Consider the following 14,835-nt stretch of genomic DNA (forward strand, 5'->3'; position numbering starts at 1 on the left):
CGTCCATGGCCCTTTTCTTGTCCTCCCCAGAGGGCTTTGTCTGTGGCAGCTGCTCAAGAGTTTGTGGTCTGACAGCCTGAGCCAGAATTACCCATCTCAGAGATAAGAGGGATTCTGAGGGTTCCATTTTACTAATGGATTTCAAGCATCAGCAAAGGAAATACTGGGTGTCACTGTCATCTGGACCAACCCGATTCTGGGGGAGCCAGAGTCTCACGGTGATTGATCCTCGTCTGTTGGGGGGTATGGTTGTTAATCTTCCTCTCCGGCAGTTAGGGCACACACGAATTCCTAGCATCCCCACTCCAGTGAAACACTTGTGCACAGATTACAAACACCAATATGATTTTATTCAAACACAGGCAAGAACAATGACCTTCAGAGCTGGGTAAAAACAATAAGTTAAAAGCATGGTTAGAATTTTAGACAATCGGATAAAAAGTTTGAAGGAGGTGATTTCCCCTTCCTGTCCTAATTAATTCAACATGGCATAAAAATAATTTGTATCTATAAAATATCCTTGTTCCCACACAAATGAACTGGAGGTGGCCCTGGATTTCCTTGACTATGCACAATGCACACAATGTACATGTCCCTCCTCCCCAACTTTTAAGGCAAAAATGGTCCCACATCTTCAGGCAGAGGGTGGGTTCATGTAAGCAGTCAGCTGTGCCAAGGACACTGGGAGGCGTTTCTCCACCGAAAGATGCCTGCTAGGGTCCGCTGGCCAAAAGACGGAGGAGCCACTTGGGCGCGGATTCCATTTTGTTTCTAGCCTTTGCCTCACCACAGAAGAAAGGAGCTGAAATTCTGGCAAGGGGACACTGGACTGGCTTGGGGCACTCCTCCAGTCTGGGCTGACTGGGTCTCTTGAGGCAGCCATGGCCTAGGTAAGTGGTGGTTTCAGGACTGTGACAGCCCTGAAGGAGCCAGACCTGGTGCCTCGCAAACTGGACAAAGCTGAGGGAGGGTGGGCAGGTGTCTCCTTCTCCCAGCGCCTCAGGCTGCGTCAGTCTTTCTGGGAGTACCGAGAAGAAAATATCCGTGCAATTCTGCGGGTTTCTTCCTCAGGCAGGTTGGCGGGGAGCGAGTTAGGTCTGGGGCGACAAGGCCTTTGGGAGAGGGCTCCCCTGGTGGCTTCGCTCTTGTCCTGGAGAGGAAGAAGTCAGCTAGGTTAGCGCTGAGGATATGGCACCACCAATGGATGACACTGGTTTCTCTCATCTTTTGGTCCTTTGGTTAATATTTATGTAGAGCTGCGTGGTTTACAAAGTGCTTTACATACCTTATGTTGCTTGACCCTTACCTCGACCCTATATGGGGGGTATATCATTCTCCCCACGTCGTGGATAAGGAAACTACATTCAGGTGAAATAAACTCAAGGTCCCACAGCTCTGAGTGGCAGAGCTGGGATGTGAACCCCAGCCCTGACTCTTTCTGTGCCTCTGGAGAAGGAGGGCGTCACCTCCAGGACAGGTCTGAATCCTCACCCCTTCTCCTGTTGCGTGGCTTTAGACAAGCCATTTGTGCTCTGGGTTTAGTCCCATGTGTGATGCTGGGAACATATCCAACTCTCAGGGAGATGGTGGGGAATGAGACACTCTCTGGCCCTTAGGAGCTCCTGGAGTTGCCAGGTGACATAAAGCACCCACCTACTGCCTGCCTACCAAACTTTGATCTCTCTGACTCTGGCTGACAGGGCACCACTAATTCCACCTTTAAGGTATTTGCCTGTGGGTTATGGTGTCATGGTCCTCTGGACTCCTCTAACTCATTTGCTCATTTTTCTTTCTTTTTTCTTACTCCATGTCAGGCTCCTGTGCTGAAGGAACTCAAAGTTATACAGGAAAGCCATCCCAGACAGCTGGCTGAGAGCAAGGTCCTGGGGAAGAGGTGGGGGCCTGATGGGGGAAGCGGCAGTTCTGAAAGGAGATGGGAGCAGCCTCCACAGGCCAATCTGGCTGACTTCATGGCATGCAGCTTGCTCTTCGCTGCCATCAAGTCCCATGAGCTGAGGCTGTCATAAACTGAAGGACCACTGAGAGCACACTGTACCGCTTCCTGGGCACTGAGAAGCAGCTTGGTGGAGACCCTAGAGACAGGGACTACCTGTGCCCTGCAGTTCTGCTCACGAGAAACTGAGGCCCAGCTAGAGTTGCTTCTGGCATCAGTAACATTCAGTTATTCTTTCTTTCATGTCTGCAACCCTTTTTAATACCTACTTGAGAGGGGCACAGAAATAAATAGAACTCCGTTTTAGGCTTTCTCAGCTCAGACTTAAGCCTTGGGAGGCAGAGAGATCTGCCTAAAGAATTAGAATTGCCAGAATGAGATAAGGGGAGTGGAGTCAGGCATCCCTGGTCTACTGCCTGGATGTCAGTTTCCCACCCATGAAATAAAAGGGTGGATGGGAAACCTTGAGGGTCCCTGCCAATCTAGAATTCTAAGTGCCAAGGGAATGTCTACAATCTGGGAAGCTCTCAGTGCTATGAGTACACAGGCAGCCTTTCCTTATAACCAAGAGCAAAGTGGCACTAGGGTGGGCTGCACAGCAGAGACCAGACGATACATCTCCCTGCCTTCTAGGCAGGCCTAGGCTAAAAGGGAAGAAGGAAACCCACTTTTTGCTGGTGTTTGCAGTTATTCCTTCCAAAATACAGGAAGCACCTGCACTCCAGTGGGCCAGCCTCTGCCTATTGCTCTCCCACTTCCACACTGGGTGCTCCTGTAGGGCATGGACTGGGTCTGAGGCTTGGGATCCCAGCAAGGCCAGGTCCAAGACAGGAGCTTGGGATCGGCTAGATGAGTATGGGTGGGACCACAGGTTTAAATTGGGTGGGGCCAATTTAAATTGGGTAGACAATGAGCTACCCAACAATCACAGAGATGACCACAGGCCAGGGTAACCACAGGCTTAAATTGGGTGGGGAGGAGACTCTTGTAGTAAGCTTCTCATTCATTCATTCTAGAACCAGTGGTTGTCGGCCTACCATATGCCAGGTCTTTAGTTAAGTCAAACTCTCTCAGGCTCTCTGTAGCACTTTAAGCTTGTGTATATCTTTCTTTACTCCCAAGACCCAAGATGGCTGTTTCCTGAGCTACTTGGGGTTTAGGGTGACAAAAGTCCCATTCCTGTCCCCCAGCTGTACTGCAGGTAGATTTTCGGGTCATCACTTGTATCTTATCTTCCATTTCTTTCTCTGCTACTCTGAAGGGGAAGTAGGGAGATGCTTGCTTTATGAGCCAGATGGGAAAACAGGCCTAAGAGCAAGAGTATTCTATCTCAAATCCTAAAACCAGGCATTGTTTCCCCATCATCTAGAAGAGATGTCTTCTCTGTTTTAGAGAGACTTAGATGAGTCTTGTTCTCCATGGCTGGAAGGGCCAACTACCTCAGTTCATGAAATGACCATCAAAAGACCTCTGTTGGGCTGGGTAGCTCACGCCTGTAACCCCAGCACTTTGGGAGGCCAAGGCAGGGGGATTGCATGAGTCTAGGAGTTTGCGACCAGCTTGGTCAACATAGGGAAACTCTGTCTGTAAAAAAAAAAAAAAAAAAAAAAAGGAAAAAAAATAGCAGGGTGTAGTGGGGCACACCTGTAGCCCCAGCTACTCGGGAGGCTGTAGTGGGAGGATCGCTTGAGCCCAAGAATTCAAGGCTGCAGTAAGCTGTGATCGTGCTACTGCACTCCAACCTGGGTGACAGAGGAAGACCCTGTCTCAAAACAAAACACCTCTGTTGGTGACTCATCAAACTTTTCAGGAGCCTAAGATCTACTCTACTTGATCAACTCTTATGGACAACAGGCAGACGTGGTTCCTGTTGTCACAGGGCTGCTCAGCTAGAGAGGAGACAGACAATGAGCTACCCAACAATCACAGACCTGAGGCTTAGAGCTTGTGAGCACTGAGAAAACAGCAATTAGTAGCAGCTAAGAAAGTCTGGGGAGGCTTCACAAGGAGGTGGGCTCCAAGATGGGCAGGGTTTCAACAGAAGCTGGGTGTGGGGTGAGGTCTTCATTAGAGGGAACAGCATGAGCATAGACTTACACCTACTGGCTGGGACATATCTGCCCTGGAGCTGAATCGTGTGTGGCACCAACCTTCCAGCACTGACACCCTGACCCAATGGCCTAGGGGGCCTTATCTGCAAGGCCCAGGCCCAAGGACCAGGGCAGGGCCAGAGTGTGCAAGGACAGAGAACTCACACTCAGCAGCACTTTGCTTTTGTTGACCTCAATAGGGTTTAGAAACCATCTTGATTAGTAGTGAAGATTCTTCCTTCATCAGGACTGCTACCCTAACACACAATCCTGGTGGGGTTGGCCAGAGGCGAAACTGGCCAGAGCAGGGATATCCTCAAATGTATTATCCATTCCTCTGAAATACTACCACACTTCTGGCTGGAGGCCTGAGGGCACAAGAAAATTGTCAGCAGAGCATGTACTTTTTGGGAGGCATCAACCTTCCTGGGGAGGCAGGAGGAAGACACATGGAAGCAGGATTGTCGCAGCTGGAGGGGCTGCAGGTGCCTTGGAGTCTAGACAGTGGGTGTCATCCATGGGGTGAAGTCCCTGGAACAGGGACTTAAACATGAAGGTGGAATGTGAACAGACGATGAAGAGAGAGGGTATGCCGCCTGCAGGCGCAGCTTTTGTGAGGAAGGAATTTTCTTTGCTAGGTGGTGGGTATGGGATAGACTGAGCTGCAGGTATGGAGAGCAGCCAAGACAAACCTATTACTAGAAGGAGGGGTTGATGCTGGCTGAGGGAAGTTCCAGAATGTGTGGGGGGAATTTGACCTTATTCTTCTTGGACTTCAGCGAGCTGATCTCCAAGGGCCTTCCCAGGGAACAGGGACAGGGTATTCGATGACTGTACTAGGCTGAAGGACAAAACTGGCTTTCCTGCGGGCCGGGTGTCACAGCAGCAGGCCAGGGGCTTTCAGGCTGTCCCATTAAATCCTCCCTCATCCATACATGGGACCTGTTCCTTTCTGAGCACCTGGACACCCAGGCCATGAACGTGATAGGCCTCTCTGATAATAGATGTGTCTTAAAAGAGCCTTCAATGCTAAAGGTCAGACTTTGCTGGGGAGAATATGGAGCACGTGGAAGGTGTAAGGAGTGGTTTGGAAAGAAAATGTGGGGCTTCCTGGGGCTCTTCAAATTGAGTGGCTAACCCTGCATGAGGAGCTGGTTTTAGTCCTGGCTCTACCACTTCTTAGCCAAGTGGTGTTGGGCAACCCACTTTCTCTTTGGGCCTTGGTTTGTGCATCTGAAAATGGGATCAGGATGAGCAGATAATGCAAGAGGAAGCACTCTATAAACCACAGGCTGATCCCAGCTCTTGGCTCCTTCTCTGGTCTGCTCCCCGTGACACAGCCTCTTCTCCAAAAGCTCTCTCGGGAGGGCCTGGCCCTCTTCTTTGGCCTGGAACATGATCTGATCCCAGCCACTGTGTTCTAGGCTCTCTCCACTCCAGCCCCCAGATGGATCCCTCAAACAGGCCACATGCTCCCAGGGTTTGGTGAGTGCAGGTGCCCCCACTTACCCCTGGTTCCAAGTAACCCAGGGACTTTCTCAGAGGACAGGCAATGGAGTGCAGTGGAAAGGACATTGGTCTGTGGCCCAACCTAACTGTCCCACTCACTCAAGATCAAGACACTTCTCATTCTGGGTCTCTGTGGGTCTTAGCTTCACTGTCAAGTGGATCTAAGAACTTCTGTTTGGTCTTCTTATCCAGGTCTATGCTGGGTTCAAATAAAATTCAGATATGGCCAAGCTAAGATGGTGCTAGAGCCAATACCAGCTGCAGACCCAAGAGCAAAATGAAGCCTTGCTGTTCTCAGACCCCATCCCAGGCAAAGGGTCAGGCCCCAAAAGTCCTGAGTAGAGCTGGGGTACAGCACCTCCTGTACTGGGGTAAGCAGTGCTAGGCCAGGCAAGCTGTCCCCATTCCACTGTCTCCCCCCCTTCTCTGGTAACAGCCTCTGGTCTGGGATGAGTGCTAAAGTTCTGTTCTTTTCCACAGTAGCCCCTTTAAGTGACACAAACATTGACTCAGGAGCTGAAAACTGAAAGTAAACAGCGGCTGGGTCTGGCTGGCTAGGTGGACCTGCCAATGGACTGCTGCATCAGAGGCCGAGTGAGGGCTCAATATAGTTGCCTGCCTTGCTCAACTTTCACCCCTTTGGCTGGCTGCCTTCCCCTGGGGTGGCCCTCAGAGTCTGGCCTGGACTACAACTTCCTTGACACTCCAGAGAGCAGCAAACTCAGCAGCCACGAGTAGGAGCAGAGGGGAAGTGAGGACAAGGTACTTAGACTAGAGGTCCAGCCCTGAGAGGCAAATCCTAAATCTGACCTGCTCAGCCTGGCTGCCGCATGGCCGGTCTCATGCTCTGAGCTCACCCTCCATGCCTAAATTAGAGGTCTGGTCATGTGGTTCTCACTACCGATATGCTCCCTCCGTGCCACACCCCACCTGATGCCACCCTCTCCTTATTCCAAGAAGCCTTCCCAGACAGGCCCATTCTACAGGGCCTACGTCACTCCCTCGCCCTGGGCCTCAGTCTATGCCAGGAAGGGGCCTGACCAGGGCAAGACTCCTCAACCTTTTTTTTTGGTTTTTTAAAACAGGGCCTGGTTCAAAAGATGATCCTCAATCTTCTGAACCCAAGCTCTGCTAGAGACAGGGCTCAAAAGTCCAGGTTTTGAGGGAAGGGTTAAAAATTATACTCTTACAAGAAGAGCTCCTGGCTCCCCCTAGACTCTGGCCTCAGAGTGGCTTAGGCAACCTGAGACTAGCACCTGCCCAGCAGACCTATGAGCCCCTTCCTAAAGAGTGCCTGCCAACTTACAGTCTGGGACAGCCAATTTTGGCTGTTTCTTCTGACCTCTACACCCTTGGCCAAGCTGCTTATTTTCTAAAAGCTCTGTATGGCCTTTATCAGAGATACTTTGACCTTTAGGTCTCCTCTTAGGCGCTGCAGAAAGCTAGGGACTTGGTGGTTTAAAGAAATGAGGCAATAGGTCAGGACCTCTTGCCCCAAGAGGGGCAGCTCAGTCATCAGGCCTGGACCACAGGCTGAGAAGAAACCCAGCATCAGGATGTTCCCTCAGGTCCCTTACTGATCTCATCTGGTGACTTTGTGGAGAACTGGGGTTCTCTACCAGGACCATTCATCTTTCAGCTGCTTCTGGTTTGTGGAAGGGAAACTAAGGGATAGTTTTTGTTGTTGTTGTTGTTGTTTTTTTTAAGACACAATTTCACTCTGTTGCCCAGGCTGGAGTGCAGTGGCACCATCTTGACTCACTGCAACCTCTGCCTCTGAGGTTCAAGTGATTCTCATGCCTCAGCCTCCCAAGTAGCTGGGTTTAGAGATGCCAGGATAGAAAAATTCTATCCCTTGGTTTAGACATGTTGCTGAGGACCTCAGAAAGTCAAAAGCAGAGACAGGACAAAAAAAATCAGGCTTGCTGGCACCTCGATCCTTAGTGATGTCTGAAGTGCTGTGGTCCAGCTGAGTACAAGTGAGAACATGGGGTGGGAGGGGTGGAAAACTCAAGGTTTTAAGGGTACCCTCATGCCTGGCCTTGTCTCATACCTCCTGCCTCCTACACTCACTCCTCATGAATAACAGTGTCTGGCCCGATGCCTGTGGTTGATCCAGGGGCCCATTCATGATGTGGGCAGAACATGGGCTTAACGCAGGAAGACACAGAGCAAGACAGGGCTCACCTCATGTAAAGAAGTGCCATGTGTGCAGGGCAGGGAGGCCAAGGCTCAGATGACAGGCTGCTTCTTGTCCTTTGCTTCTAATTCCTATCTTGTTTCAGTACAGGCCCATCTCTTCCCATTTCTGACCACGTCTCTAGTACACAGTGCTTGTACCTTCTGCTGTCCAAATTCTGTTGATTCTGAGGTTTTTTCTTTTCAAATCCACAGCCTGAAAAGCCTTTCTTCATCTTTGTTGAATTCAACTTAAGCCACCCCACATGGCTCTGTCTTTCTTTTCCTATACTCATTCCCTTTGCTTTACTTCAGTGCTAATACAGCCAAATGCTATTTGAGGAAATGAGTGGTTTGGAGGCCAGTGCCTTCCCAAGAACTGCGAGCTCCCTGAAGGCAGGATCCACAGCATGAGGGTCCTAGCTCTTTCAGCATGACAGGCAGTTGGTAGGAGTTGGAGGAACTTAGATATAAGGCTGGCTCCCCAGGGAACTGAGAGTTCCCCGAGGGAAGCTCCTGTCTTCTGCACCTAGCTCAGGGCTATGGCTTTGCACATTTGTTAAAAGATGCAAATTTCAAGTTTGAGGTCAAAACTATCTTCCTACTTTCTGGCCTGCCTGTCCTCAGGCCCAGCTCTAGTTCTCCTATTCATTTATGGGAAGTTATTGGACGGTTCTGAGCAGAGAAGTCACATGATTGAGTTGATGACTGATTTAACATCTTAAAAAGTTAACAGGATGCTGTATGGGGAATCGGTTGCGAGGAGCAAGGGAAGAAGCAGAAAGGCAAGTTAGGAGGCTACTGCAATGATCCAGGTCAGAAATAATGATGGCTGAGACCAGGGTGGTGAGAAGCACATTTCTGTATATTTTAAGGATACAGCTGCCAGAATTTCCTGTTTAATCGAAAACTGGCATCAGGGAGGATTCCAAGAGTTTTGGCCTGAACAACTAAACTAGAGTCCCAGCTACTCAGGAGGCTGAGGCAGGAGATCACTTGAGCCCAGGAGTTTGAGGTTGCAGTGAGTTGAGATCATGCCACTGCACTACAGTCTGGGCAACAGAGCGAGACCCTATCTCAAAAAACAAACAAACAAATAAAAAACAACCCCCACCTCAGAGTTCAGTTGTACCCTTTAATCAAAATTGAGAAGACGGAGGGGGAACTGGATTTGGGAATAAAATCTGGAGCTCAGGTTTGGACATGTTAAATTTGAGACATCTATTAGATATTCAAGTGGTGACGCTGGGTAGGCAGTTGTCGAGTTCCAGTTGTAGAGTTAGGTCTGGGCCAAGCTAACCATCGGGAGTCTTCAGCATACAGAAGTAGGGGAAATGAGGGAGACCCAGCAAAGAAGGCAGAGCAGGAGCAGCCAGTGAGGGAGGAGAACCAAGAAGAAGTGATGCCTTAGAAATAAGTGAAAAAAGTGTTCAAAGGAGAGAGATCAACTGTATCACATGCTGCTGAGAGGTCAAATACATTGAGCACTGAGATCTGATAACTGACTTAGGAACACGGAAGTTTTTTTGGGGTTTTGACAGGCTTAAACAGTGTTCCCCCTGCCAGTGGTAAAGTGGGGTAAAGCTCTGATTAGAGTGTGAGATTACACTGGCTACAGTGTGGAGAATGAACAGTGGTGAAAAAGTGCAAGTATAAGCGACACTGGTTAGAAATAGTCAGGGGGTGCCGGGCTGGTGGCTCACTCCTGTAATCACAGCACTTTGGGAGGCTGAAGCGGGCAGATCACTTAAGGTCAGGAGTTCGAGCCAGCCTGGCCAACATGGTGAAACCCCGTCTCTACTAAAAATACAAAAATTAGCTGGGCGTGATGGCATGCGCCTGTAATCCCAGCTACTGGGGAGGCTGAGGCAGGAAAATTGCTTGAACTCGGGAGGCAGAGGTTGCAGTGAGCCGAGATCATGCCACTGCACTCCCGTCTTGGGAAAAAAAAAAAAAAATAGTGGGGAGATGATTGGGCTAGACAAGGGCAGGGTGAGAAGTAGGTGATTCAAAAGATGCTTAGGTGGCAGAATTAACAGGCCTTGGTGATGTGGGTCTTGGCTATGGGTCATGGGGGATAAAGGAGCAGGGGTGAGAGATAATTGTGCTTCTGGCAGGAGTAACTACATGGATGGTGGCTGAATTTCCTGAGATGGATGCAGGTGGCAGAGGAAGTATGCAAAGGAAGATGACAAGCTCAAGTTTTGGACAGAGTGAATTGTCTGTGACACATCAGACAAGACGTCTAGGATGCAGTTGAGTCTGTACGTGTCTGCAGCATGGGAGAGAAGACTAGACTGAAGATAAGGATTTGCATCATTCGAAGTCACATTTGAAGTCATCAGTGATTGAGATATTCCCAAGAGAGAAAATCTACAGGGCAAAAGACATAGTTTGAGGAAGACAACATGTAAAGCAAATTACTGCCGTTCTCATCATCAACCTCCCTCCTCCCCCGTACGGAAGTTGATAAAACTAGTTTGTCCATCAGCAGCTAAGCAAGCAGAATCATACATAACTTTTAACAAAATTAGGAAGCTGTCCCCAGTAAAGAGTTACTTCATCATAAGAGGGAAGAGAAAGCAAGGGCAGTGGAACTTGATTGATTTATAATGAATCTGGAACTGCAAATGGATCACTGTGCCACAGTCCTGCTAAACCAGCCATTGTTCTCACCCCTTTTCTTTTTGCGGAGGCAACAGCCGGAAGACGAGGTAGCATGGGGTGGGAATTACAGGCTGGCCCCAATACTCTACCTGTGCGGCACTCGGTATTCCACAGTACAACCACCCTGTGAGGCCTGATAACCCCATTTGACAGATGAGGAAGCAGATTCAGAAAAGTCCAAAGATCTGACAAATATCACACAGGGTCCTGTATCCACTCTACTGTGGGAGGAGGGAGGGGACATCTGTTTCACAGATGCTTCCAGTGGAGACTGGGAGGTTCCTTGGCTCAGGTATATCATTTCAATGTGGAGTGAAAGATCAGGTCTTGCCTTTGATCATGGCGGGAAACCAGAGCAATCAATCCAGCAATTACGAGCCCTCTCCTGTTTCAGGGATGGGCTGTTAGCCCTGACCCGGAAGCAGGTCAGCTTTAGTATAGCAGTCCCAGGACAGTGGTTGAGAAGAGCCCTGCAGCCTCTCAAAGTGCTCCTCTTCAGTTGTGAGGGCCAAGGCTGGCCTTAGGAGGAGGCAGAAGAGACGGAATTCTCAAATGCGGATACAGGACAGGGCTCCTGCCCTTGTCTCCCTCTCTCTCACTTAGAGCTGCTGACTGTGCCTGAAGCAGCACCGAGAAAACAGGAGCTTCCATCAACTTGAAACCCTACCACCAGTCTCTAATCCTGTCTGCTTTAGCACCCATCTTCTCTGCCTTCCTTCATGACACTAGGTGAGTTTTCTTTTTCCTCTCGAAAGGCCAATACCTCCACATGTGCTCTAAATCTCACGCCCTTTCTGTTCCCCTCTCCTTTTTCTCTCCCGCTTCTGTCTTCCCTTCTCCCTTTCTCTATGGGATTGCTGCATTAGCACATAGAAAGCTGCAGCCTTTCCATATTGAAAAACAAAAACAACCTCCCTTGGTTGCCACTCCAGCCACTGCCCTATTTCTCTGCTCCATATTCACAACCTAATTTGTGGAAGGAGTTGGAGTCTCCATCTTGTTATCATTCAATCACTGTATAATTTTAATGACATATGATTATGTGATTTCTTTGTATAACATACCAATGAATCTGTGTAACAACAGTAAATCACGAAGCACAAGAAAATGAACATCTGTAAACCCACAACCCAATCTAAGAACCGAAACATCACTAATACTGTTGAATAGATCTTTATGTTCCTCTTCCCCTATCCCATTCCCCTGCTTCTATCCCATCCCCTGCCTCCACAACTATGAACACTGTAATCAAACTGCTGGAAACTAGAGATAAAGAGAAAATCTTAAAAACAAGAAATGAATAAAGGCCATGTTACATTCAGTGCAAGAACAATCAGAACAATACTTCTTATAAGAAACAATGGAGGACAGAAGACAGTGGAAAGGTATCTCTAAAATGCTAAAACAACACAAATTCAAGTTAGAATTCTATATCCAGTAGAAAAAAAATCTTTCAAAAATGAAGGCAAAATAAAGATATTTTCAGACAACTGAAGCTGGATAATCAGTTACCAGTAGGTCCACACTACGTGAAATTCCAAAGGAAGTTTCTCAGGCTGAAGGGAAGTGGTCCCAGCCAGAAATCAGGATGTGAAGAAGAAATGCAGAACAGCAGCAATAGTAAGTATGTGGGTAAACAGAAAAGACTATTTTTGTCTCAAGTTCTTCAAAGTGAGGCCTTTTTAATAAAGGTCACAAGATGATGGTGCTCCTGCTCAAATAATATTTCAAAATTAAATCTAAAATAAGTATAAAGAAATCAGTTGATGTTGTGATTTATCCCAAGGTAACAATTTCAATCTTTTTAAAAAATGTTAATTCTTAAAAATGTTTTCCTCTTAAATTTTAGTGTCTCTACTTGCTAGTGTCCTAAATACATACATGATCTTATTTCTTAAGTCACCCAGTGCTGGCTGGCAGCCAGCCAGGAGCGTAAGATTCTGAGAAAATGTGCTGAAATAACCCAGCAAGTAGTGAGAGGCCCATCACTAGCCAGGATGACTAACCTCCCCGTGTTTACTGGATTCTGGGTTCCAGTGGTAAAACTGCGACAGTTCTGGGAAAACCATGATGACTGGTCATCCAAACCAGGACCCAGAATGAGGTCCTAAGGACAGAAGTGACTCTGAGAGCAGCAAACAATGGAATGTTGTTAAGGGCAACAAAGAAAAAAGGCTGAAAAGTATTATCTTCTCAAAAGTAGACTTGCTCTTTAATTGAAGTGGAAATTCTTATTTCTCCCTCTCCCATACTTTGTATCTAGTATTTAATAAGCCAAAGACATACATCAGGATACTTCTGGACTGACCCCATTTTTCATTAATGTGGCCTCTGGGAAAGCATGTAAAATGTATACATGTTAACTGCTAAATAAAATCTAACTGGCTAGAAAAATGTACCATAAGTCAAATGTCATGATTTTCAGGTGGTGTAAGAGAAGAGCACAGAGTTGTGAGTCAGAAGTTTAGATTCAGGCCGGGCGCGGTGGCTCATGCCTGTAATCCCAGCATTTTGGGAGGCCGAGGCAGGCAGATCACGAAGTCAAGAGATTGAGATCATCCTGGCCAACATGGTGAAAACCCGTCTCTACTAAAAATACAAAAAGTAGCTGGGTGTGGTGGCGCATGCCTGTACTCCCAGCTACTCGGGAGGCTGAGGCAGGAGAGTCACTTGAACCCAGCAGGCAGAGGTTGCAGTGAGCTGAGATCGCACCACTGCATTCCAGCCTGGCGACAGAGCAAGAGTCTAAAAAAAAAATTTAGATTCACTTACTGGTTGGGTAACCCTGAGTGACTCAGCCTTTATGCATCTCAGTTTCTTTATATATACACAGAAATAGTCATAGTTTATGGGTCAGTACATGAAGTTCTGAGCCTCAGTTTCCTCATTTTATTTTTTATACAGTCTCACTGTGTCACCCAGGCTGGAGTGCAGTGGTGCCATCATGGCTCACTGCAACCTCCACCTCCTGGGCTCAAGTGATATTTGTGACTCAGCCTCCCAAGTAGCTGGGATTATAGGCATGTGCCACCACGCCTACCTAATTTTTGTAATTTTTAGCAGAGATGGGGTTTTGCCTTGTTGACCAGGCTGGTCTTGAATTTCCTAGCTCAAGCGATCCCGCCACTTCACCCTCCCTAACTGCTGGGATTACAGGCATGAGCCACCATGCCTGGCCTAGTTTCCTCATTTTAAATAGAAGTAATGATAGTATATTCCTCATCAAGTTGCTGAATTTGATTAATTAATACAAAGTACTTGGAACAGTGCCTGGTACATGCTAAGCACCACCATAACTACCATCTTTAACACAGCCTCCTCAGAGAGACCCTGGTACCCATCTCATGTCTATAAATATTTTAGTTTTTGCTTACTATTTGTACTCCATGAAGAGAGGGAATTTGTCTGTCTTATTTACTACTATATGCTCAGTACCCAGCATGACACCTGATACAGAGGAGGTACTCAAAAGTAGTTATTATTATTGTTTATTTTCTTGCCACTTGCAAGAAAGGTCAGGTGCTGTACCAAGGCAAAAAAGAGGAGATGTGGGATTTGTACCAGAGTTCCAACCACCTAACTCAGCTGAATGAATAGTTATGAGGTGTTTTGTAAATGGCAAATAGTTGTATGACTGATATTCTGCTCATTCAGATCTTACTGTTGCACTCCCGTAAGGTTACGTCTGTGCTCCTATCTACTTGCTTGGTGGGGACTCCCATAGCACTCAATACACATTTCTTAGCTGCCTCTTGCTTTCATGCTTCTGCACTGCTTTTTTCTTGCGCATGTCAGTGTTGGCCGACAATGCCCTGGCTCTTACACATTTGCTCTTCCTCACTTTTCCTGAGCTCCCTGACTACTGCTGGGCCCACAGAATATGCCCAGTACAAGCTTGAGGAGTGACCCCTGCTGCAGCCTTTCCAGGAAGATGGCCTGGGGCAGCTCTGCCTTCTGTGCACTGTTCTGTGGAAGAGATGATGACTCTATAGGAGAAAGGTCAGTTGGCCATTCTCTTACCTGATCTGTTGTGGCTGCTGGTGGCAAAGTTGCTGAGAGTGACAGCATCCGCAGGGAAGCCTCCAACTGCTGGGGAGGCAAAAAGAAGTTGGGCACCACAATGGGCTCTGGGCTACGATGGCAGTTAAGGGACAAAAATACCTAGAAGTCCACCCCCCTTGCAGTGGAGGCCAGTATCTCCACTGACCATTCACTCTGCCCCCACTCATGTTTTTCCCTCAATTAATCTTGTCCATAAATTCTTTGCTCAGCTAGCTCCCTCTGATTGGAAGGCTTGCCCACTCCTAACACATACAAGTTCTTTATGGATCGGTTCAAACCTGCCTCCTCTAGGAAGCCTTCTCTTAATCTTAGCCCACAGGATCCCTCCTTCCTCACAACCTAGAGCAGTTTGCAACACATGAGAATGCTTAATTT

General features: G+C 47.9%; 1 protein-coding gene across 4 annotated transcripts in view; it reads right to left on the minus strand.

Moving 5' to 3' along the window:
• Nucleotides 1-328: 328 nt before the first annotated feature.
• Nucleotides 329-14,835, minus strand: part of C2CD3 (C2 domain containing 3 centriole elongation regulator) — a 155,550-nt gene continuing 141,043 nt past the window's right edge. For all 4 annotated transcript variants that reach the window (XM_038005474.2, XM_038005475.2, XM_038005473.2 and 1 more), the window contains 2 exons: nt 14,419-14,530; nt 329-1,150 (listed from right to left, as the gene is read on the minus strand). In XM_038005474.2, the coding sequence (XP_037861402.2) occupies nt 1,010-1,150; nt 14,419-14,530 (253 nt within the window). In that variant the 3' untranslated portion in view covers nt 329-1,009. The remainder of the gene's footprint in view (nt 1,151-14,418; nt 14,531-14,835) is intronic.

Source organism: Chlorocebus sabaeus, chromosome 1 (genome assembly GCF_047675955.1).
Source record: "Chlorocebus sabaeus isolate Y175 chromosome 1, mChlSab1.0.hap1, whole genome shotgun sequence".
NCBI classification, from domain to species: Eukaryota; Metazoa; Chordata; class Mammalia; order Primates; family Cercopithecidae; genus Chlorocebus; species Chlorocebus sabaeus.